We start from the raw sequence: 27,310 nt of genomic DNA on the forward strand, positions 1-27,310 counted from the left end.
ATTTGACAACGATTTGAACCACAAATGCAGCCAGTCTGATGTTGAATCATGTTAGAGGAAAATATAACATGGTAATGAGTAATATTTCAAAGTTATTTCAGTGTTTTATTTTATGAACATTCAAATATGTACTACATTGTTTAAAATCAGTTTATTAATTGTTGGCTTATAGCATTTTAACTTCCTTAGAGCAGACAGTGAAATAATTAAATTGAACGGAAGCTCTCTGTGTACATCCTGGTCTCTTTTGGATATGCAATATGTTCACTCTCACAATTGGTTCAGATTTGATGTGATTTAATGTGATTATTAAAGATATTTCTTACTTAATTCACTCTAATCAACTAATGAAACAGAAAAAATGCTGGATTTCTAAGGAAAGAATTTCTAAGGAAAATACTCAATACAGCGCAACATACTTACACCACGACCAGCCACTTCATTAAGATCACCTCCTTGTATTTACTCTCATTGTTAATTTTATCAGGTCCATTTATAACATAGTTATAGTCATAGTTAGATAACTTAAGACTTGTGATAATCTTGAGATTGCAAGAAAAATTGGTTGTTATATTGAGAAAACAACTTTTGTTATCTTCAGGTCAAAGACAAATAAGTCATTATGTCAAAATAAGAGTCCAGAAAATTATAACTGCCTCATGGCCTCTCTGGACTTCTGTACATTTGCTTATTTATAAATATCATTCTCTTTGCAAAATGTTATTTTGGTGTTTCAGCATAGTCTCATGTTAAATGTGAAGTTTGGAAGTATTTTCCATGTTTTTGTTATTTTCACCATGATAGCGTTTGTGTTCAGGTTTACCAGATCAGCCTGGAGCCATGAATACCAACAGACTGGCAAAAATGCATTAAGCATTTCAAGTAATCATGAGCAAAATCAGCTGTAAAAAATTATTCTTATTTATTTATACTTCTTGATCTTTCATTCAAAATATTAGCAAAACTTAACCTTTCAGATTTAATGACTGAAAAACAAACTAAACCATCAGGAAAAAAATATTTTTCTTAAATGTATGTGTGCCACAATTATTGGCACCCCTAGAAATGAAATCTAATTGAAGTATATTCTCTTTCATATTTTATGTTTTTATGTTCACCAGAGCAATTAGAAACACTTACATGGTCAGTTATGACTTCCTGATTCACTGGGGAATATATCTATCATTATGAGAAAGACCAGAGAAAACAGTAATGATGTGCAACAAAAGGTTGTTGAGCTGCACAAATCAGAAAATGGCTACAAGAAAATAGCTAAACAGTTGAAAAGCTACATTTACAGTATCAGGACAATAATTAGGAAGTTTAAAACAACTGAAGATGTTAAGAATCTGCCAGGAAGAGGATGTATGTCCATACTGGCTCCACGCACAGTGAGGAGGATGGTTTGAGTGAATAAAGAATCTCCTAGGATCATAGATTTGTAGACATTAGTTAGGTCTTGGCGTCAGAATGTCTCCCAAATTACAATCAAGCTCCACCTATATCAGCACAAGTTGTTTTGTGGGGGTTGCCAAAAGAAAGTCTTTGCTGTCAAGGACAAACAACCTTAGACTCCTACAGTTTGGAAAACATTACGGGAATTGTGAATCAGTGGACTATGATCTCTGGTCAGAAGAGACCAAAGTAGAAGGTTTTGGCAACAAAAATGAGAGGTGAGTTTGGTGTGGACACAAAGATAGCCATGCAGAAAAGTACCTCATCCCCACTGTGAAGTATGGTGGTAGATCTGTGATACTGTGGAGCTATTCTTCTTCCAAAGGCCCTGGAGAATTTATTTAGATACATGACATCACAGGCTTCATCAAGTACCAGCAGAAATAAAATCAAAACCTGACTGTCTCAGCCAGGAAGCTTAAACTAGGCTGTGGTTGGATCTTCCAGCAGGACAATGATCCAAAGTACACCTCAAAATCAACACAAAAATGGTCCGCTGACCACAGCATTAAGGTTTTTCAATGGCCACTGTAGTCACCAGACCTAAACCCAATAGAAATCCTGTGAGATGAGCTGAAGAGGAGAGTCGACAGTGTGGACCTCAGAATCTGAAGGATCTGAAGAGGTTCTGTACTGAAGAATAATGTCAGATTTTTTGCCATGTGTTCTCATTGCCTTGTTTGTTAATTCTGTTCTTGTTCCTTTTTTTCTTGAGTGCCCTGCTATCCCTTTGCTGCTGTAGCACTGTGAATTCCCCCTGTTGTGGGAATAATAAAGGATGATCCTGTCTTATCTTATCTTATCTGATCTGAAGTAAGTGTTATAGGAGAGAACTCAGCTGTTATGTTTTAAGGGAAGCTGCACAAAGCATTAAGGGTTGCCAACTACTGCAGCACGTACAGATTTGAGGAAAATATGTATTTCATGAAAAGATTTTAGGTTATTTTTCTATCACTGTACTTCAAAAAGGTCAGTATTTTGTTAACATTTTGAATGCAAGAGCAGGTTAAGCAATAAAGAATGTTTTTTACAGCCTGTTTTGCTCATGTTTACCAGGGGTGCAAATCTTTGTGGAGGGCACTGTATTAGGCCTCAGAAATGGTGATTCTATTCTTATATTAGCCATGTATTTGTTACTGGACAAAACAGTTCATTTAATGTAATGGAGTTCTTTTAACTGATGTCAATACATTACACAAGGGAAACCACTCAAGTTTCAAGTTCACCTAACCAAGTAAGCAGACTTGAGACTGAAGTAGAAGAAGTGGAGCACTGCCAGCTCAATGGAAACCCTTTGTAATGTTTGAGCTGTTTGAGTTAACCTTACCTGCTGAAGAAGCGAGGATCACGGAACATTAGAAACTACCTATAACTCATATATATATAGTTAAGCTTGAATCTGTTAAGTAACTGAATTTCTTCAAGTGAAGTTTACAGTGTAAAGACTACTCTGTGGGCCAGAGCACCAATCTGGCAGCCCACCCTTTATACTGAAGCAGCCCCTTTGTATGTGTGGAGAGTCGTTAATAGTTTTTATGTGTGCTGTTCTTAAATGTGTTCAGTAATTCACACTTATCACACTGTACACAGACATCATGATTAGATTATCTGAGCTCAGTATCTGTCCTTTACATTGTGTGAAAACTGAATGATGATTGGACCAATAGAAACGCTCCAAAATTGCTTATATTTAACAATTGCCCAAAGTTTTATCATACACTTCTATAACATAAGAACAACTGAGCCAGTTTGCATTGAAGTCCCTGTAGTTGCTGAATAATAAGACTTAGTATGTAATAAGCCTGGGATTATAAGGGGTTAACTTACATTGAAGGTAAGAAACTTTTGCTCTTTCCTGTACAGTTAAAGTTTTGGAAATACTTGTTTTTCTTTGGACAGCAGCAATATATTTGGGGGGTAGTCCACAAATTGATAAAAAAAAAAAAGTTAAAATCATTTCTAAACTTCAGGGGTATCCAGTGGATGGACTTTAGGATGTGAGTAATATGGGCTGGTGGTCTTGGTGAGAACAAGTGCAGCAGCCGGTCAATCAATTGTAATTTATTACTGGATTTCTTAGGGTGACCTGAAAAAAGATTATTACAGTTGTCCAACCTACTAATTATAAAAGCATGAATAAGCTTCTCTCCCTCCACATCTAAATCAGTTTAGAGCAGAGGCAGAAAGGCCAACTCATGTTTGCAGCCTATCAATTAACACATTATCGATATATTATGGTAAACAGTCAAAAACTGTACTTAAATCTAAAAAATGAGAATTGAGAGCATTTTGTCATCAAGATTGAGTCTAATGTCCTTAAGAACAGTAAGTAAAGTGGTTTTGGTAATATGATGCTCATGCCAGACTGAAATGTCTGAAAAACAATTTCATTATATATATATATATATATATATATATATATATATATATATATATGCTTCTATATAACTAGCAGCTTGAGTACTTGTATAGCATATATATGCTTCTATATAACTAGCAGCTTAAGTACTTGTAACTGAGGTACTCCCCATTACAAGAAGTAGGTCTGATAAAGGACCTGAAAACGTGGCCTGATAAAGGTTCCATACAGGGTCAAAATTGCAACTGTAACTGGAACCTCTGTACCAGGAAAATGAAACAGTTATCATGAAATTATGGTGTGGTCTCTATTTAGAAAGATTCCATCTTTACTGAGACAACCTTTGAATGGTGCTTCACCCAATAATGACAGTCATAAAACAAAGTGCTGGAATGCAGAAAGGGAAGGGAGGAGAAACTAGGAGGCTCTATAAGATATAACAAGGGGTGTTACAAGATTTTTACATTCAGAACAAATGTTTGGAACTTGATAAGGTTGATAATGTGAGATCTGAATGATTTTGGGCACAACTTACTATGGTTTAAAATGTAATATAGATTTTTATGTAGTTAAACAGGATCAAGAAGAATGTGCTTTCAAAGCATGTAAACAAATCACCGCAAAAGCTAGCTAGGCTAAAGTACAGCCTGCATATGGCAGGGTTAGTCTTAACTGTTACAACTAAAGCCGGACGTACACTACATGACTTTTAAAATCCTAATAGATTTTGAAAATGTAGAGCATCACAGTTTATGTCGACTTTTTTTTTGGCTGGGGCACTTAAAAACAAGTAATAACTAATAACGCGTTTTGGCAAAATAAAATTTGACTCGATCATCCACCTCTTCAATTGCTTTCGACTGAGCTTCTGAAAAAAATCGTCGGATTTGTCGGAAGTGCAAATTGTGAAGTGCGAATTAAAATTGGGCTCAAAGTTTTATTACACACTTCTATAATGTAAGAATAGCTTAACCAGTTTGCATTGCAGTCCTTAGTTACTGAATAATAAGCTTCAGTATGTAATAAGCCTGGGATTTTAAAGGGTTAAGCCCCCCAGAGTAAACTAGTGTAAAAAAATATTTAAATTTAATATTTGAAAAAAATATTCATCAAACCCCAAATTGTTGCTCCTAAAAATGAATGTCAAAAATGTTCTTTGGAGCGATACCACAGAATAACCACTTTTGATTCCCTAAAGAGCATTTTTTAAGTATTAAAAGAGATGAATAAGAGCAAATAGTCTTTCATAAAATTAAAGAACTTCCACAAAATGTAGTTTTTATCATTTTATTTTACAGATTTAATAGTCTTTTTTTGTAAAGAAAGAAACATTTTAAGAAATGTACTTCAATACCAATTTTTAAGACTGTAGGTAATAATACACACACAGCTTTTGGTGGAAAGTTGTACAGTTCAGTACCTTGTGGTGTAATTATGCTGCCAACGTGCAGACTGTACAGCTTAGGACTCTGGAGCAATAGAAAAGAGTACTCTCTGTGTTTTCCGTAATGATGACATGCTGTACATGCAACATCTGACTACTGTGATTACATCACACTGCCACTCCTGCGTAATTATCACAGTATAACTAAATGGCTAATAATTGGCCCAGGTTTTATTATCACACCCACCAGCCCCACACCCTGTTTCTACATACATCAATACATATATATACATAGGAGTGCACTTCTGCATATCCGCAGAGAGACAGTCTTTTCTAGAGGAGTCACACAGAGACACAGAGTGGGATCTCAATCCAGAAGGTATGAAAAATGACATAATAACATTCAGTTTTAGACTGTATCATTTTTTATTTGCTCTCAGTGTTACAGTAACTGGTTTATGCATCTATGAGATGATGATCTGAATTCAGGACCATAACCACAACTATCTTCCAAGATTCTTCAGTTATGAGTAGAAAATGCATTTTTAAATTCTTAAATAAAAGAAATCTATGAAATTCTATTAAAATGAATTAATCTGTTGTCAATCATTTTTAACCACTTTCTCCACAGACTTATTTTTTCAGAAACTACAAACTATGTCATGAATAAAGTGATGTATTTTTTGGTTAAGTTTTCTAATTTTGGTTAATCTGGTTGATGTGTGGTACTCTTTCCAAATGTTGCGTGCCTTTAATAATATTGAAGTATTATTTGTTATCTGTATATGCTTTTAAAAGTTATTTGTTATCTATATCTGCTGTTAAAGCATGACTTGTAGATCATATTTGGTAAATATGTTATAAATGTGTTGTGACGGGACAAAAAATTGAGGATGTGCCTTGTGATACAAAATATCTGATAAAACTTTCACGCAGGTAATTAACAGGTAATCAACATGTGCCATGCTAATCATTCTGAGTGTCATTCTTGATTAGATCCAACTTTCTCACTGCATACTGAATGTTTTTTCTTCACCTACATGCTGTACACCAAAACTTTCTTAATGGCTCTTGGAGCAACTATGTTTTGGCTAAAGGTGAGATTAACAAGATGCAAATTTTTTGGAACAAAAGTCCACAGTAAAGTCCACACCAAAAAAAAAAGGTCACTACTTATATCTGTGCTCCCAAGCTCAGTTTCTGGAGGTAAACATATTGCTGCCATAACATGGACCATTTCTGTTGGTCCAGTCCTCATGAAATATTCACATGAAGTAAAGGCCAGCTTATGTTTTTAGATAGTGTAAAAACAAAATGTGAAAAATAAGGATGCATGATGATATCATAATCATATCAGTATTGGCAAATAATTGTTTAAAATAATTTGCAGCATCTGACTGTTGCTCAGATTTGGCCAGTAATTCAAATCAATATTTAATGAATACTAATCAAGCGTAGAACACTTAGATGATGCTGGGCTACTGCACTGAACTACCTGCATTTTTATTAATTTTACTGCACTCATAATGAAACTCTACAAATGTTATATTTCTCCCTAACGATAACATTTTTTAAAGGTTAATGAATTGTTCTTGCCAATCAAATGTACAGAATCACTGTTTTCAACATTAAACCAGTTTTGCTTCACATAAATGTAGCAAAGGATTTTATTACGATGCTACTACTGTACAACTTCACAAGTTTCACATGTTTAGGTTAAGAATGAAGTTATACTGAAACTAACATCAAAAATTCCTTTTATTTAAGTGATAATCAAACCTCAGGCCGATTATCAAAAAATGACTGTAAATAAATATCTACAGTATATTATTTAATATCTTCTCAAAAAGCTTGAAATACCCTCTAGTGTCTAGCTTATAGTATTTCAATCTACACTGTATCAATTATTCCAAATCATTTTTAAACTTGTAAATGGTAATGTACATACATGAAAAACACTGAATATCAGCATGTGTTTCATCAATGAAAAAACAGACTGACCAAGACAAATGAAAAAGTTTGGGTGCCCCCGATCAAATTACACATTTATACAGTTACACATGTTGGTTTTCTAAGTGAAAACAAGTTAACACATCCTTTAGAGAGAACACATTTCTACACATTTTAATGCACAACTACAGTTTATTTGCTGAAAAGACAAAAATTAAAACACAAAATGGAGTCTGTGCAAAAGTTATGTCACATTTTACATTTTGTGTTTTATTTTTTCCAATATGTGAAACTCAGCAATAGACATTGTGCACTAAAATTTGCAGAAACATGCCATATTTAAGCTTGTTTGCTGTGGAGAATGTGTTAACATGTCATTTGACCAGGGGGGTTCAAACTTTTGCATGCAACTGAATTTACAAAATGCTATTTACAGGTAATACTGTAACAGCAGACATATTTTATTCTGTTTTAGCTGGAGATGAGGTCAGCAGTGTGGTGTTGCTCTGTTGGTTGTGCTGTTGGCCGGTGTCCGGGCGTTCGTGCCGGTCGGGGGTGGGGGTAACACACATGTGACCATCACTGGAAATGCTGTAATGAAAAAGATCAATGAAGTGTGTAAGGCAGTGGCCGAGTCCGAGGGGAGAGAGTTCAAGCCGACGGTGAGTGTCTGTGTGTATTAGAGGTCTACACAGGTATGAAATCAAAGCTCTAAATTTGGAACTCAACCTGGCAGAGATGAATTATTGCAGACACAGTGTTACAGCGCTTTACTTTGCTACAAACCACAGAAAATGTCAGTGATAAAGTGATAATTCATACAGCTGTAATACTTTATTTCAATATTTCTTATCAGTATATTTTGTGGAACTGTTGATCATTCCATGCAGGGAACAGCATCCACCCTTCTCTGACCAACTGCTAGCCACAGTGTGTAAGGCGTGGCTTCAGAGGGTGATTTAGCAATCCTCCACTGGTTAATCATCATACCCACTACTTTTCGTACATGGTTTTATAGCCTCAGGCAGCATAGAATTCCAAGTGAAAGTAAACTTTGTGCATGCTGCCTCTGCAGGCTGTGCACGCACAACATAAAAGGTGACAATGATTAACATAGGAGGGTTTGCCTAGATCACACGTACAGTATTGGCTGCATTTTAGAGATGTGCTGTATGTTGTGAGAAGAGAGCAGATTTTCTCAGTGGGTAGACATTTGGTGATTTGCTGTAAATGTGGCTCTCCTTTTTTCCTGAATATTATGTGGCTTTTTAGCTTCACACTCTCTGTGCTATGCCACATCCCCCTCCACACCCAGGCCCTTCTGTTGTTTTCGGATGCCCCGCTCATGGTTTAGTTATTGCACTGGGCCTGCACTGTGCTCAAGTTCCTCCCGCTACTGCTGTTACTTGCAGAAAAGCAGAAAAGCAAGATGAAAGATCCACTGTGACCTTTTCAACAACTTATCACATCCCTCTCATCATCCATGGTTTCATTCAGGGGCACATTCACCCACTCCTCAAACTCCAGAGCTATTCTAAACACAGGTTATGAGATAGAGAGAGAGAGAGAGAGAGAGAGAGAGCATGAGAAAGAGAGAGAGAGCACAAGGGAGAAAATTGTATTGTATAAAAAAACTGTATTACATAAAAAAAAAACTCATTAAGAAACAAACTAGAACTGAACCCAAGACCAGTGCTTCACATTAAAAAACCACCCCGAAACGCCACATTCTGTTGGACCCATCAAAATGATCGGGTACAAGACCTCTACAGCATATAACCATTTTACTGAATTACTTCAAACTGCAGTCCCACAGTAAAGAACTATGTAAAAACAATGAGAGCTTAGGTGTTTAAAATGGTTATATTATAATTTATTTAAACCAAAGGCAATTATTGAGATAGTAATAAACTAAATATACACAAAATCATCATTTATAGAGTACTTTTTCTTGGGAGTTGATTGTCCCAAACTAAGCCCTAAATTTCAACTGAAAACACACACACACACACACACACACACACACACACACACACACACACACACATTATCTAAACTGCTTGTCCTCCTGGGGGTATTAGAGCTTATGTCAGCGGTCAGTGGGAGGAAGGCAAAAAAAACACAGGGCAGACAAACAGACACACACATTTCAACTGAAAATAATACAGTTTTTCTTACACAGATTTACATTTATCATGAGTTTAACAGACTGTCCTACATTTTTTGATGTCGCTACCTCTAAACAGAAAGAGTTTCCGTTCATAGGCGGAGCTTATTTTATCCATACCCCTGCATTTTAGAGCAGGAAGTGAGTCTGCATCCCTGTCCCTCATGGCCACATGGAGAACAGTTAGATCCCACTGTTTTAAACTAAATGTATTCCCAAAGTCTGAATATCAGTGTGTAACTTTAAGAATTGTCACTACCTAAATACATATTTTCTGCAATTAATAAACTTTGTTGTGTGTTAATCAAAAATATTATGATTTTTTGTGTGTAAAACAGTTCAAAGCTCTGTTTGCCTGTCCTCTACTGGGTAGAGATTTTGGGTTCTGCTCAAAATCAGCTGAAATTTCTACCTAAACAGTCACTACTGAAAATGTGGCAGTGTTGTGATTGTTTTGGTATCGAAATGGAATGTTCAATCACTTGTTTTGATAAAATAACATAATTAAGGTACAGGGTCATTGTCTAAAGTCCAAGTCTATTAAAAGTCCGGAATGGGTTTTCATGTGTGTGTGTGTGTGTGTGTGTGTGTTTTCTGGCAGGGTGTTAGATGTATATGTGTGTGTGTGTGTGTGTGTGTGTTTTCTGGCAGGGTGTTAGATGTATATGTGTGTGTGTGTGTGTGTGTTTTCTGGCAGGGTGTTAGATGTATATGTGTGTGTGTGTGTTTTCTGGCAGGGTGTTAGATGTATATGTGTGTGTGTGTGTGTGTGTGTGTGTGTGTGCAATGTATATTTTCTTGTTTTATTATGAAGCTCAGAGTTGATGTGTGTGTATCTCTCGCTCCGCTGTATGTTAAATGTATCCGTGTGTGTGTGTTACAGGGCTCCTCTGTGGAGGAGCTACTGCGTGCATGTCTTGGTTCAGCCACCGGTCAGGTTTCTGCTGCAAAGTTCCATGAAGCCCTGAATCAGATCTACATGCAGAACAGCCTGGTGGACCGAGACTTCATGTCCAGTAACCCGCACCACTTCAACAGTGAGACTTTCAGTGGGGGACGCACCCTCATCACACAGGGCACTGCCGCCATCAAAGCCAACATCCGCAAAGGCAGCTTTCAGGCTGCACGAGAAACACTGGGCCGAGTCCTACACACTCTTCAGGTGAGAGAGAGAGAAAGGGAGAGAGAGAGAGAGAGAGAGAGAGAGAGATTAAAAACTTAAACTTATCAAGTTGCCTTGTAATGATCATGTAAAATTACAGTAAAACTTCACAATAAGATGCTGTAATTATTTAGTGTTTATTTAGTTGATTGCAGTGAATTGGTGGTGATTTTGTTGCTGTGGATGCACTACAATCCCACACTATAAAAACAACATACTCTTTTCTGAACATATTCTTTTATATAATACTAAAACTAAGAGCCTGATAGCATTTGACTGGTAGCAGTGAAAAACAGCCCTAACAAATACAAGAAAATAGATCTGTAAAATAAAAAATAATATTGTATGGCACACATGTAAATTGGTGCATATTCACTGTATTCACACAGTGGTTGCTCATTTTAAAAAGAGAACAGCAGAAGGAAGACATGCAGCTAAAGTGTTACTTAACACCTTAAACAATCTCATGAGTAATCAGGACATGACTGTTCTTTCAGGATTTTTACAGCCACAGTAACTGGGTTGAGCTGGGTAACAAAGCGCCATATCCTGCCCTCATCAGACCTGACCTCACCATCAGCAACATCGCAGGTAACAAGGGAGCAAAAGGGGAAGCGAGAGAGAGAGAGAGAGAGAGAGAGAGAGAGAACAACGCAGCACTGATTGAAAAAATGTATTTAGAACTTGTCCTTCCAGCCATGAGTCATAAAATAATTTAATAAGAAAACTGAAGGAGAACACACCTTACATAATAAACAGCAATAAGAATTATGATACTTCATTATAAAAATTTATTATACAACTATTTACAATTATCAGTACCTGCTCTTTAAACCCAAACAGAAGCAAATCCAGTCACTGTCACTTTGAGTATGTGCATGTGTGTGTGTGTGTGGACCAGGTTTATGCAACACTGTGGGGACCAAAACCTGTTCATACACTTACTTTGTGGGGACCTTTCTTAATTGTGGGGACCACAAGCTGATCATTCAAATCATGAAATTTTAAGGTGAGGGTAAGGTTAAGATTAGGGTTAGGGTAAGGGTTAGGTTTGGGCAGGTCTCCAGGAAATGAATGGAAGTCTATGTAACAGCATTTCACAGAATTCATGAAAACAAGATTGTGTGTGTGTGTGTGTGTGTGTGTTTGTAGATGTGAACACTCCGACCTGCAGTGACTGTGCCAGTGGTACGTGTCCAAACCCCCTGCTGCCCTCCATTGTGAATGAGAAGAAACTCACATCAGGATACATGGGCCTGGTTTCTGCCAGCAAACCTACAGGTGAGGTGATGATGCATTCGTGAACAAACACACCTCATTAACTATAATGAGCTAATAGGCCTACATAAACTACCAACTACCATGCAAACATTTGGAATTGCTGTTACTGCTGTTCAATAACATATAACATAACATATAACTGCAATATTTCATTGCAGGTGAATATATGAGTTCTTTATGATGGTACTACTCTACAACTTAAGAAGTTCAAGTCACATGAAGAAAATTGTAAAACAATAAAGTAAATGGCTGCATCCAGAATGATGAGCAGATCTGTAAATAATTCTAAAATGACTCAGAATGCTGTATAACGCAGAGAATGAATTATAAATAAATTAACCTCCAGAATGCCTCTTATCTGAAATGTAGTGATCAAATCTCAAGGTAGATAACTTCACAAGAAGTTACTATTAATTAGTAACTTCTTGTCAAGTTAGGTGGTATTTTATATATAATCTAATATCTTCTTAATTCTTGTTGTTCCCAGTATACTTGAAATATTTCACAAAGTATTTTTCATCTCTAGTCTGCAGTTTTTCAGCCTCTTAGTGTAAATTATTACTAAATAAAATAACAGAAAATATTATTGTCCCCAGTGAGTCTGCATCCACAAGTGATTTTGACCAGTATTATATGTAAATATGAACAGTTTCATTCCAAAATGATATATATGCATTTGTTACATTTTTTTTCCAATAAAGAAGTCTGAAAAGAACAATAGCTGATGTATGACACACTCTAGAAACATGTTTTTCTTTTTTAATAAAGGTATAAATCATAAACAGCATAGATATATCCTGAAAGTGTGAACCCCATCAAATCAGCACATATCATGAAAAACAAAGAAAATGAATTAAAGTTGCTTTTAATGCATGATATGAAACCCTTCATATGTTCATTAGAGTGGTAAGCAAAAAAATTTGAAAAAAATTGAAAACCTCAAAACTAGCCAGTAGAAACAGTTCAAAAACAGGTGCCTCACGGTAAAATCTTTAAGGATAAATGTTAAGCTTACAGAGCTGTTTCTGACTGAAAATCTGGTCAAATTCATAATCAGAGTCAACAGTCAGCTGACTCAGGTGGCACACACACTAATTACATATAAGGACGAGCACAGATCATCTGTATAGAGGAAAATTATGTTGAAATGCATTGCATGTAATTAATATTGTTGTCTTGTAGACATATGAGTATTGAAAAGTAATGGTATGAGTAACGACTCATACGAATGTAATAAAACGACTCAACGAAGTAATGAAATTCTATTAAGTCAGTAATTGTAATGTGATTACATGATTTTAAACTGTAATGCATTACACTATTTTATAAGAGGGAAAAAGTAATTACATTACTGTCCCGCGTTGCTTTGTACTGTGTTACCCTAAACACTGCATTTGACCACTCTCTGTATGGGTCGTTTCAGGTAAATGCAGTCATGGCGGGGGTGCTGACCTCAGCAGTACCCAGAATCCTCGAGGTGGGATCAGTAAAGATGAGCGGAGGGCCCATAATGCGGGCTTCCATGACACTGCTGTCGCCCTGGCAACGGAGGCCTCGCTCGAGTTGCTGGAGGACATCCGTGGGGCAGCCGGCAATAAGGAGTACCTAAGGTATGTAACTGTGTGTGTGTGTGTGTGTGTGTGTGTGTGTGTGTGTGTGTGTGTGTGTGTGTGTGTGCACTTTTTCTAAGTTAACCCTTTAAAATCGCAGGCTAATTACATACTAAGATGTATTATTCAGTAACTACAGGGACTTCAGCGCAAAGTGGTTGAGCTATTCTTAGGTCATAGAAGTGTGTAACAAAACTTTGGGCCTGCCAGTGGGCCCTGGCCATGTACGGGGTTAAGTGAAGTGCTTCAATTAAGAAAATACTGTATTTGCTTGTTATCAGTATCAGGTGATACATTTCATTATTGGCATTGGTATCAGAAAAGACAAAGTGGTATGTGGGCATCTCTTTGTGCCAGTAAATATCATCACATGGTACAATATTGTTTTTTTAATTGGCAGTTTCATGAAACTTGCTTCACAAGGTTGACATGGTTGAGCCTTTGCAATGCATTATGCAACAAAAGTGACATTTAGTTTCCAGTAAGTTTCAAGCAACTAGAGGTGTGTGGAAGTTTCACCATATGACGCCAGCCAAGATCACAGTTTTTCTCAATCGCTTAGATGCATTTCTTGAAACATCGATCACTTTCTCAATACTCTAGTGTTGTGGTTCTCAAAACTGTAAAAACATTTGCCTCAACAACGTATCACCTGTGCAAATGAATCACTCCATATAATAGCCACACACATCACAACACACAAAATCAGTTAGCGTGAACCCGTGTCCCAGCCCACTGCTGCACTCCATTGTGAATGAGAAGGAACACAAGTCAGGACATATGGGCCTGTTTTCTGCCAACAAGCCTAACGGTGAGGTCGAGATGCACACAAGCACACCAGTTCTTGAAAAAATCCAACCAAAAAATCTCACCTCCAACTTTTAGCCCTCCTTTCAAAGCCGCTCTCCAAAAACACATGAACGTTCACGGCCTGACTACAATGCAGAGAACATATACACAATACATATACCTATACAATATAACTACTTAAACAGAGTAAGAGGAAGAGGAAGAAACCTTGAGAGGAACCAAGACTCAAAAGGGGAACACATCCTCCTCTGGTCGACACCAGATAGCAAAACAAAAGAACCATTTCTATTCTTATTGGTCTTAGTTTTATTGTTATTGGTATTATAGGTGTTACTAATTATAATATTGCAAACTATTAACTGCAAATCAATTTTCAAGTTGTTAGACAATTACACTCAAATTTACACACACTCCTAGATGTGAGTTTGATCATAAAAGATTTGCCAAAGATGAAATTGATGAATTGTTGGTGAAATTTGTGTGTGCTCATTTTACAGATTTGACCATACACAACATGAAGAATAAAGGCTATAGTGACTGAATGAATATTCTAAGTAATCTGCTTCCTGACCTCAAACCTTAGAACTATATATCATTGCTGTACAGCTATAGACACAATCTCTTTACAGTTTTATACAATCAGTAAGCATTTTTCAAACCAAGTTCACTTTTTAAAAACTCTTCACACACCTCTCTACAGAAACACGTAGTTCAGCACCACAGTTAATTTTTTACAGCAACAAAAACACTACAACAATAAAACAATGGAAAATGCATTAAAATAGACTCATTCTATCAGAACATCAATGCTAATGCTGTCAATAAGAACACTTTGTCAATCACAGCACAGTCACCTAAGAAACATTAACACCTGTTGGCATTAAAGTGGATGAACTATTTTATGTAAATCCTTAAAGTAGGACTTTTTTCTCTGTTGTTTTGTTTATTAGTGTGTTTAGTTTATTATTATTTGTTGAGTTGTAAACCAAGTTTAATTTTGTTTCCAAAAGTTCATTACACCAGAAAAATGTTTCAAAACAGAATGATATATTTGATAGAAAATAATAGATTATGTGCTGGGCCCATAATGGACTGAACATCTTGAACAAAATAACTCCAGACATGACCCAGTTTCATAGATGGTCAACACCAGGGTAGGGCTGCAACTCAGACAGGAACCAGCTGTGATTGGTCTATTTACATATACACAGTCAGCAGAATCATGCCTAATATAGTACTTAGTAAATTGATTTGCAGTTTATTTTCATGTTATGTTTTGGAGTTCAGTGTAACAGTTTGTAATAATGTCTGCAAGCATTTGACAACTGAGTTACAGATATGCATAGTTTTGTTGAGTGTTGACTGAGTGAGAAGTGAATATGAATTTGAATTTTGGAAATTGTGGTCACTGAATGCATTTTCTATTCAAACAAGAAAAAAACTTCATAATTTGGACAGAGTGATGTGCAAGTTGTGTGAGAAGTATTGATAAAGAGAACTCATTACTAAAAATGCTTGTTGGCATAAAAGACTAATATGAAACTGATGGATAAAGAAGAGTGAGCCCCAGCCTCACTTACACAGGCCAGACTTGATTTTCATTCAGAAACAGCTCTGTAAACTGTTCTTGAACTGCTTCTACTGACTAATTTCTTGGTTTACGAATCGCATCAGCTGTTCATTATTTTAATCAGTATTACTGGCAGAGGCAGGGATAGTAACAGGCCTTTAAATGATGTTTACTTTAACTGTCTGTTTCTTTTGAAATAAATTGACAGATTTCCTTTGCACAGATGGCATAGATTTGTAAGCGTTAAACAGAGTAATGTTGAAGTAATGTAAAAATTAGTGAGATTGCTTTTCCTGTAGTAATATGTAATATAATCCCATTATAATTGGAGAGAAGTAATTAGTAATTTGTAGTGGATTGTGTTTTTGAGAAACTACCTCAACACTGCAAACAAAATACATGCTTGTTGCACATAGTATTTTGCATGCAAGGATTTACACAATAAACAACTGTGTTGACGTGAGATGTGAGTGGGAAATGTGCATAGCCGGGTGATAAGATTACAGTTTGTTGTGATTGACATTTCATAGTTAGATGAGGATTGTGGTGCAATAGTGTTGAGGGGATTTGAGGCACTATTTCGAGAATGAGTTTAGAGCTTTGGGAAGTACATCTACGTAACTCAGAAAACTGTAATAACTGAGTAGCATCCCTTCCATTTCTCTCCATCTCTCTCTTTCTCTCTACAGGCTGATGGGTATCGCTCGCTCTGCTGTTCTTTGCTTTGTGATTGACACAACAGGCAGCATGGCTGATGACATCGCCGAGGCTAAACGAGTCGCATATAACATCATTGACAGTAAGAAAGGAACCCAAGATGAACCTTCAGAATACATCCTGGTCCCATTCAACGATCCAAGTAAGTCACCTCACTTCCTGAGACTTTGCACAACAGTGTATTATTCACATTATTCCGCACAAATGTGACAAGAATGCAACTTAAGCTTAAGCAAGACTTCCTTCTCCCTTTCTTTAAGACTGTCACTGTGACCTGGATTTAAGACTATGACCTGGATTTAAGCCTGTGGTTTCCAACCTTGGTCCTAGATAACCACTGGCATCCACATTTTGGTGTTTTCCCTGTTTTAATATGCATCATTCAACTAATCAGCTAATTAACACCTTCCTGATTCAAAATGAGTGTGAACAGGGAAATCACTAAAATGTGCAGGACAGGAGAACTCAGGGTTGAGAACCACTGTCTCAGAGGACACATTTATAACAACTGAGCTAAATAATCTTTAGTGGTCAACTGATCTGTAACAGAGTATGGTCAGAGTATATGTAGGTCATTAAAAAACAGTGTTCAGCAGATTCTCCACAAGGGGGAGGGGGGAGTTATTATCACTCATGTTTAAGTCATGTTTGTGTGCATCACCAAAATAGAGTAGAACAACACCAGCAGGATCTCACGAAAGTACATATGTTTGTAGTTATAAACTGTGTATATATATAAATATATACATTTATGTGTTATATATGTATATATATATATATATATATATATATATATATATATATATACATATAAAAAAAAACGCATAAATGTCTGCTACATGTTACATGTTTAAAACGCATGAAATATCCATGTTTAAACAGAGCTGGCCGAAGTAATTGTAAACCCTGTATGGGAAGTACAACTCCATTTCCAAAAAAGTTGGGATGCTGTGCAAAATGTAAATGAAAACAAAATGCAATGATGTGCAAATCATTTAAACCCTATATTTAATTGAAAATAATACAAAGACAACAAATGTTGAAACATTTTTTGAAATTGTATTGTTTTTTGAAAAATTATGCCCATTTTGAATTTGATGCCAACAACATGTTCCAAAAAAGTTGGGACGGGGGACAACAAATGGCTGGCAAAGTTGTGTCATGCTAAAAAACACACCTGGTGGTTAATTGGCAACATGTCAGTAACATGATTGGGTATAAAAATAGTCTTTCAGAAGTGAAGATGAGGAGGGGTTCACCACTCTGAGAAAGACAACAGGAGCAAATAGTGCAACAGTTCAAGAATAACATGTCTAAACATAAAACAACAAAGAACTTTTGCTTTTCATCCTCTACAGTACATAATGACCTTAAAAGATTCAGAGAACCTGGAGAAATCTTTGTATGCAAGAGACAAGGCCAAAAAACAGTATTTGCTGGCCGTGATCTTTGGGACCTCAGGTGGCACTGCATTAAAGACAAACATTATTCTGTAGTGGAAATCACTGAATGGGCTCAGAAACACTTATGAAAAACACTGTCTATGAAAACTGTTTGTTGCTGCATCCCCAAATGCAAGTTAAAAATTTTAAAATGCAAAGAAGAAACTGTACTTAAACAGGATCCAGAAATACTGCCACCTTCTCTGGGCCCGAGCTCATTTAAAAAGGACTGAGGGGAAGTGGAAAAGTGTCCTGTGGTCCGACGAGTCAACATTTGAAATTCTTTTTGGAAATCATGGACACTGCGTCCTCTGGGCTAAAGACCACTCAGCTTGTTATCAGTGCACAGTTCAAAAGCCAGAATTCATGATGGTACAGGGGTGCATTAGTGCACATGGCATGGGTGACTGGCACATCTGTGAAGGCACCATTAATGCTGAACGATATATACGTGTTTTGGCAACATATGCTGCCATCCAGATGACGTCTTTTTCAGGGAAGGCCTTGCTTATTTCAGCAAGACCATGCCAAACTACATTCTGCATGTATTGCAACAGCATGGCTCTGTATTAAAAGAACCCAGGTGCTAAACTGGCCTGCCTGCAGTCCAGACCTGTCACCACTGAAAACATCTGGTGCATTATGAAATGAAAAATATGATGAAATGAAAATTGATGAGCAGCTGAAATCCTATATCAAACAAGAACGGGAAAACATTTCACTTTCAAAACCACAGCAATTGGTCTCCTCAGTTCCCAAACACTTACAGAGTTTTGTTAAAAGAAGAGGTGATGAAACACAGTGGTAAACATGCCCCCATCCCAACTGTTTTGAAACATGTTGTTGGCATCAAATTCAAAATGGGCATATATTTTTCAAAAAACAATAAAAATTTCTCAGTTTCTACATTTGATTTGTTGACTTTGTACTATTTTCAATTAAATATAGGGTTCAACTGATTTGCACATCACTGCATTTTGTTTTTATTTACATTTTGCACAGCAAATATTTTAAATATTTGTTTAAATATTTCACAATTTCTCAAATTGGTATTAAAACTTACTTATAATACTAATATACTTCTAAAACATTTATAGAGCATGATTTATATGCTTTTTAGCCAGAAACACACACACACAGTTAAGCTCATTTTTTTATTTTTTGGGGCTGATTATTTGATTAATTGATTACATGATTACTAATATTCCTACTCATTCTTACTAATATTGGATTATTTTGGTACAGAATTATATTATGCACTGATTAAACATGACTGTAAGATCTATTTACCCAGTAGTAGAATAAGTAAATAATGTGGTGAACTTTTCTGTAATGAATTATGATCAACTGTAACATTCCAAATCTGATGCATTTGAATCACTGCATTAAAATCTGATACATTTTTAAACTGACAATTGTTTGTGTTTATTTGTAGCTTTTGGACCACTTATAAGAACAACTGACCCAGATGTGATGAAGGCAGAGATTTCTAAGCTTGGTGCGAGTGGGGGTGGGGATGTGCCAGAGATGTGTCTCTCAGGACTGCAGGTACTCAGAACGGCCACTGATAAACTCTGATAGAGGAGATGATGAAAATGACGGAGCCGGTTCCTCTACGCTCTGGAATGTTGGCATATCATACCTGTCAGGACGTCTTATTGCACAATCTGTCTCTCTTTAACTCCTTAACTCTCTCTCTCTCACTCTATATCTGTCTCAGCTGGCTCTGACTGGAGCTCCGGCCTCCTCTCACATCTACGTTTTTACTGATGCTCCGGCTAAAGACACACACTTAGAAAAAACCATCACCGCCCTCATCCGTAGCACCAAGTCTACAGTAAGCGTCTCAAACTTCACACCCTAAATGAAGACTAAGCTGCTAGAAGTTTTAAAAAGAGAATGAACACTTGTTGCTTTTTGCTCATGTTGTCTTCTCCTTAAAAAAAAAAACAGAAAAACAACAATGGTTGTGTTGTACAAAATAAAAACTGGTAAAACCCAGGTTTGAGGAATATTAATTGCAGAAAATAGAAAATGGTTGTCTGAAAACATTGGTAGGAGTTTATATAAGCATCACCATCAGTATAACTTTTCATCAGTCCTTTTCTATAGTTGTACTCAACTGTACTCAACTCTTTTCACATTTCCTCCTTTCCTTGGCATTTCTCTGATCGTCTGCTCCACTCTCCCCAATTCCCCTTCCCTGCTACACTCAGGTGTCCTACTTCCTGACACAAAAGACGAGATCAGCAAGATCAGTGAGCCCACAGGCACGCTCAGTTTTCCAGCTGTATTATGACTTGGCTTTGGCTTCCGGAGGTCAAGCAATAAAGGTATCCAAGGCCGACCTGCCCAGCGCCACTGACATCATCGTTGATACCTCCACATCCGCTCTGGTAGGAAGATTTTTAAAATATTTGATTACAAATGCATAAATGATCCATAATGATCCTCATCATTTTAAGCTTTTAAGCAAATGTGTAAAGCACTGATATTCTTTGTGATGACTGTATCTCAGGTGACGATTCTGCAGAAGGCCAGGAACCCAGGCCGTGTGGAAAGTTTCCCCTTCCTGCTGGACGCATCAGTGTCCAATGTCACTGTCTACATCACAGGAGATTCACTTAAATTCACTCTGCATAGCCCATCAGGTGAGGGCCTCAAATAGGACCTGGAACTCCCTGGACAGGCATTTTGGGTTGGAGTAACCAAATGTATATGTATATGCGTCATGTCAAGAATATGGCACAAAACTGCTGTGTAAAATATGACAGGCAACCCATGACATGCTACTGAATACAGAGTAAGGTATTCAAAGGTGTCAACCCATACGGTTTACCTGTGTACAACAGACAGTATCTTGGAAAACGCATTTTCTTTGCCAAACAGAGACAGTATAACCAACAAAATATAAAATACTGTAGAAATGTTATGTAATAATCAACTGGTACATGCATGTATACTGTTCTTTTAAATAGTAAAATATCTGAAAAAAGGTGTGCTCTATTGAGATGAAGGCTATATCGAGTATTTTGACCTCCTTTCAAGCAACGCAACTATAATGCCAAATTTTTATCATCTTTATTTAAATAACCAAGAAAGGCAATAACCTTAATAAACAGCCCATCACCAGCTAATGAAGACATGACAGTGCTGGGTAATGCTGGCAAACTCAAAATTAACTTGCCGCTGGTCACCGTCATTTCTACGGCTGTGCAGTGTGTTGATAGATGGAGATGACCGTACTTCCATTTATTTCCAGACATGAATTTCACAGTTATTTGATGAATCATACATATTAGCACCATTATTAATCATATATATTAGCAGCAACTCTGGGAGGAACCTCAATAGGCATAGGTAGATATGTATGTGCCTGACTTTTTTCAAATAAATTAATAAATAAATGCAATAAAACCAGTACACTAGTTAATTGAAATAAATGATACGTTTAACAGTTAACTATAATGGCTTGTATGATAAGGTGCTGCCATGCTTTTGTTAATGCTATTGATTACTATGACTTCTAAACATTAGTCAGAAACAGCTCTAACCTGACATTAACTGCTTGTGTTTTTCAGGTGTATCTCAACCTGACAGTGCTGGTAAAGGGTCTCTGGCTGTGATTCAGACTGTGGGGAACCTGTGGAGGGTTAAGCTCAACTCTCCTGTAGAAACAGGCCTGTGGAACATCAGCATAGTGTCCACACAGGCCTACACCGTTAAAGTCACCGGTGGGCTTCATCCCAGAGCTACTACAGGATATATATGTCTCAAAACAGGAACTTGTCAAATAGGATAAACTTTATGTCACTTAAACTTGCTAGCTAACTGTAACTGAACCAGTGCTTTGAAACTTTTTACATTAGGCAAAGACAGGCATAAAGTATTTGTGTATGTTTGACCATTTAATGTGTGCAAAACACATTTATGCTTATACGTGTGTGTGTGTGTGTTTCAGGTCAAAGTGCCATTACGTTCATTTATAACTTTGTGGAGGATTTTAAAGGGCCTCATCCAGGATATGCTGCTATTTACGGTCGGCCACAGACAGGTTGGAATAGTCATCACATCAACTGCTGCTTAAGAACCAACTAAATCACCTCTGAAGAGAAATCCTAGACCACTGTGCACAGCACTGCCCTCTGCTGACAAACTACCACATGTCTCTGTTCTGTTTCTTGGCCCCTTTTCCAAATTTTTTCTTTTTCTTTTGGTTTTCTGTCAGTCATATATACAGCCATATGCAAAAGTTTGAACTTCATAGTTAAATTACATGCTTTGTTGGTTTTCTAAGTGAAAATAAATTAATATCCTGTACAGGGAACAAACCTCTACTAACTGTAGCGCACAATTTCTATTTATTGGCTGAATTTAGCATAAAAATAAAGCAAAACATATAAAATGGGCATATTTTTCAGTTTAATTTTTTTCCACTATGTTACATTCAGTAAATCAACAGTAGTTGTGCATTCAAATGTGCAGAAGTGTGTTCTCTGTAGAGGATGTATTAACTTATTTTTACAAAACATGTAATTTGACCAAGGGAGATCAAACCTTTGCATAAAAATGTATTTGTAATTGTGCTGGTGGCAAAACATAGCCATTTTAATCCCTTCAGCTATAGGCTGTATCCAGTTCTTCACTTCAAGACTCATTCAGCAACTTCTATCATATTCTGTAACTACTTTGACATTAAAACATTAGTTGGGCAGTTTTAAGAGTGAGGAATTCTACAGAGTAATGAAACAATGAATCATGAAAAGGAATAATGAAAAAACAGTGATAGAAATATGACTTCTGACTATATGACATATGACTACTGATATGACGTCTCACCACAACCTTCTTTCCTTTGGTACCTCAGGCCTACCTGCTAAGCTGTTGCTAACAGTAACTGGGCAGAAGGGGGCAGAGGCTCTGAAGGTGCAGGAGGTCGCTCTAGTGGAGGTTTCCGGATCCCGCGTGGTGGACGGAGTCATACAGGAGATGGGTGGTGGGGACTTCTTGGTCACTGTGAGTCAGGTTCCAGACGGAGAATTTGTGGTTATGATGAAAGGAGAAGAGACGGCCACCTCGAGTCGCTTCCAAAGGCAGAGTACTACGCAGATGTCTCTGTCTAATGTCATCATCACGGTACACAAAGCCTCTTGTGTTGCACGATATTATGCGTTAAAAACATAGATTCATGGTTCTTCAAAGGTTCTTTAGAAAAGAAAATAGTTCTATGTAGAACCATGAACATTCATAGAACCATTGGCATAATTAAAGGGTTCTTTGCATCATGAAAGGGTTGTTCAGACTGATGGAAAATGTGCATGAATGTGCTATAGACAGCTCTATATAGAACATTTTTGAAAAGGGTTCTATATAGCATGCAAAAAGGGTTCTTCTGAAAGTTTATGAAAGTTTCATATTGTAACAATAGAAGAACGCTTTTGCATTTTGTCTAGAACCATTTCAAAAAGGTTCCATATAGAACCATCTACAGCACATTCTCTATCAGTCTGAAGAACCTTTAAACATGTAAAGGGTTGTATGAGAGTTCTATATAGAACCATGAACAATTTTATTTACTAAAGAACCCTTGAAGCCCCATCTTTTTAAGAGTATTCGTTTGCTCAGGACAACAAAAGTTTGTGTTCCCAAGAAAATTATAGAATTACTTTGAGATCTCAAAAAACACAAAATGTTTTCTCAAGATAACAACATAGTGGGTCCATAGTAGTCTATAACTAATGTAACAAAGAGCTGAACATTTAAGAACAGAACAGTTAAGAATAGATATAGTATGAAAGAAAGTTAACCTCTAACTGTAGGTCTATGGCATGTTAAGTTTTATGCACCAGTAAAGAATCACAGGACCAATTCTTTTGTTTTTGCTACACACTGAAGATATTTGGGTTTCAAGATCAGAAGGAGAATATGAGACGATAGATCAGAATTTCAGCTTTATTTCCTGATATTTATATCTAGATGTATGAAACAAATTAGAACATGGCACATTTGGTAGCAGACCACCCAATTTTTAGCTAAGCAAAAGTATAGGAACAGTTTTAAAGTAAACTAAAGTAAATAACACTCAATATTTGGTTCCATATCATGTCATTGCCTTGCTGCATGATGAAATTCCTCCCAATTAGATTGGATGTGTTTCTCTGTAACTGGCACACAGAGTGCTTCTGTAGACTGAATTCATTCTGCTCCTACTATCATGAGTTACATCATCATTAAAGATTAGTGAACCTGTTCCAGAAGCAGCCATGCAAACCCAAGCCATGACGCTACCTCCACTGTGCTTGACCGATGAGCTCATATGAATCATGTGAAGATCCTTTCTTTCTCCATACTATGGCCTTTCCATCACTTTTGTTAGAAGTTAATCTTGGTCTCATCAGTCCATAAAACTCTGTTCCAGAACAGTGGATTGTGAAATCTTCACCCCTGCCCTGTGGAGGTTGTTCGTGATGTCACCTATTGTTTTGGGTTTTTTTGGGGTGGGGGGGGGGTTTTCTTCACAGCTCTCACAACGTTTCTGTCATCAACTGCTGTTGTTTTCCTTGGTCGACCTATCTGGTTGTTAGTACTGGTTGGTGGTTTCTTTCCTTTTCAGGTCATTACAAATTGTTGTATTGGCTATGCTCAATGCTTCTGCAATGGCTCAAGCTTTTTTCCCTCTTCTCTCAGCTTGCTTTTCTCCCATAGGCAGCTCTCTTCATGCTGATTTATCCTTTTTAACAACAAATGCAGTCTTCACAGGCAAAACCCAGGACTGAAACCAAGAGTAGACATTCAGAGATATTAATTGTTTAAACAACCAATCAAACAGGCACACCTGGTCAACAAGGAACCTGTCCATCACATGTTCCAGTATTTTTACTAACCTGAAAAATGGGTGGGTTCAAACAAAAGATATCATGTTCTTAGTTGTTTTACACATCTAGATGTAAATATCAGGAAATAAAAGCTGACATTCTGATATATGAATGTTTATCTTTTGATCTCAAACCCAGTTGTCTTCAGTGTTTAGCAAAAACAAAAGAATTGGCCTTGCCATTCTAATACTTTCAGAAAAGACTGTGTTGTTATCATGGAAAAACAAAGTGTCATTATCTTGAGATCTTTAAAATTATAATGAAATATCTTCAGATCTGATGAGTAAATACATGTGTGAATCAATGGTCTTTTAAGGCTTCCATCAGTTTAACACTAGAATTCTGCTATGTGTCATTCTCTTCTCTCCATGCAGGCTACAGTAAACAGCACCCTGCTGCCAGGAGAAGACTTTAAACTACCTTTTATTGTAATGACCAATGGAACCGGAGGCACCTACACTATCACTATTGGAAATGACAGAAACATTCCTCTTACCTACAACACAAAGTAAATAAGACTATAAGAGTTTCCACTCTTCCAGGAACGATTTGGGCAGGTGTCTGTGGGAATTTGTCCATTCAGTTGAAAGAGCCTTCATGAGGTCAGGACTTCAACCCAAAGGTGTCAGTAGGGTTGAGGTCAGGGCTCTGTGCAGGCCACTGGTGTTCCTCCACAACAAACTCGTTAAATCATGTCTTTATGGACCTTGCTTAGTGCACAGGGACACAGTCATGCAGGAACAGTGAAGGGTCTTCCCCAAACTGTTGCATATTATTTACTAAAATATCTTTGCAAAGTGTAGCATTAACATTGCCCTTCACTTACAGTGGACCAGGACAGTTGTGGCAGAGGTGGCACCCTATGATGGTGCCATGTTTAAAGGCACTGAGCTCTTCGAGACGACCCACTCTACTACCAGTGTTTGTCTACAGAGATTGCCTGGCTATGTGCATGATTTTATAGACCTGTTAGCAATGTGTGGCTGAAACACCAAAACTCAATAAACAGTAGGGGTGACCACATACTTTTGGCCATATTGTGTATCACAATGTCACGATACATTATTACACCCCAAAAAGCCTACACTATAAATTAACTATTTTAAAATGTTTTCATGCGCTAGACAACAACAATACACCAAGATACTAAACTAATACTATAAAGGAAACAGCAGGTTTATGGTCAAAGTGCTGTGAAAGAACAAACTACAACACTTCTCTGTGATTTCAGGCTGAATCTAGTGAGTGGGGTCAGTACTGAAAGCGCAGTGATTCTGAAGCCACCTGCAAACACCGCGTCGGGAACTGATGTCACTCTGACCATTGCAGCTGAAGGGCCAAGAGGTGCAGATTCCAACTACGCTGTGCTCCGTCTTTCTGTCCTCGCCAAGGTAATTACACTTGCTACCATAATGACTCAAAGCGCCTGAACAACACGAGAAACCATAACAGAGGAAACTGGAACAAATAACGAAAAGCTACACAGTTTTGATTCATCTACAAATTCATCCAAAGCAATTTTTCAGAGACTCCTGTGCATAAGAACTAGATTAGTGACATTATAAGTGATTAGGGGTGTAAAAATGCTTGGACCAAAAGTTTGAACACGCCCCGGTCAAATGACGCTATACTGAAGTGAAAAATACATCCTCTACAGAAAACTTAACTACGGCATTTTTTCAGCAATTTCTGGTGATTGATTCAGTTTTTTTTCTCCAATTTGTTAAATTCAGCAAATAAACAATAATTGTACACTGAGATGCAGTGTGTTCTCTGTAGAAAATAAGTATGTATTTTCACTTTCTTTATTCCAAACAGGTGACTGATCTCACTCCTCCAGTGTGTGAAATTGTGGGTGTAAGTGCTATCTGCCCCTCTGATTGCACCCAGTCAACCTGGGACCTGTCTGTCAACATCACCGATGGCAACGGCTCTGGTATTGAAGACATCTCCATCCAGCAGGGCAGAGGAAATTTCTCACAGGAAGCAGTGGTGGATGGGGGTATAACTGTGGTGATGGGACTCTACAGCGCCTCCTGCTGCTCACCTGATGTAACCCTGTCTGTTGTGGATAAGGAAGGAAATGTGGGTAAATGCTCTTACTCTGTAGAGAGGAGTGGAGGGGTCTCCCTCAGTCTGTCTCTGCCGCTGTGGGCCTGTCTGCTGCTTTCAAGCCTGAACACACTGCGGGACGTTCTACCACTGCCCTGAGAGAGCACTGCCCTAAGAAAGCACTCTCCAGATGTAACCGAAGCAAATTTTAAATAGCATAAGCTAAATTCTAATATAATACCTTACTGTTTATCTCACATTTCCCTTGCAATTATATGAGCCGTGTAACAGAATGTCAGAATCTTGAAGGTCAGCACTGATTATTGACACACAAGGGTGGTCTTTGTACTAGGCAAGGCTAGGCAGCAGTTGTCTAGGGCCCCCTTGAGCCAAAGGCCCTATGAAAATACAAATAAATATACATTTGGGGTCCTGATTTTTAAAGAAGGGGGTGAAAGGGAGCAAAGCATGCTGAG

At 37.4% G+C, this 27,310-nt stretch overlaps 1 protein-coding gene across 1 annotated transcript; it reads left to right on the forward strand.

Annotated features, from left to right (window-relative positions):
• Positions 1–7,629: 7,629 nt before the first annotated feature.
• Positions 7,630–27,290, forward strand: LOC118810532 (von Willebrand factor A domain-containing protein 7-like). Its single transcript, XM_036574365.1, is given in 17 exon segments — positions 7,630–7,662; positions 7,664–7,810; positions 10,199–10,477; positions 10,975–11,068; positions 11,630–11,758; positions 13,182–13,368; positions 16,438–16,607; positions 19,343–19,455; positions 19,628–19,744; positions 20,124–20,303; positions 20,426–20,558; positions 21,489–21,641; positions 21,869–21,961; positions 22,775–23,043; positions 25,157–25,290; positions 26,014–26,173; positions 26,601–27,290. Coding segments are annotated over 17 exon segments (2,784 nt in total). The 3' UTR covers positions 26,994–27,290.
• Positions 27,291–27,310: the final 20 nt, after the last annotated feature.

This window comes from Colossoma macropomum, unplaced genomic scaffold (assembly GCF_904425465.1).
Source record: "Colossoma macropomum unplaced genomic scaffold, Colossoma_macropomum, whole genome shotgun sequence".
In the NCBI taxonomy this organism is placed as follows: domain Eukaryota; kingdom Metazoa; phylum Chordata; class Actinopteri; order Characiformes; family Serrasalmidae; genus Colossoma; species Colossoma macropomum.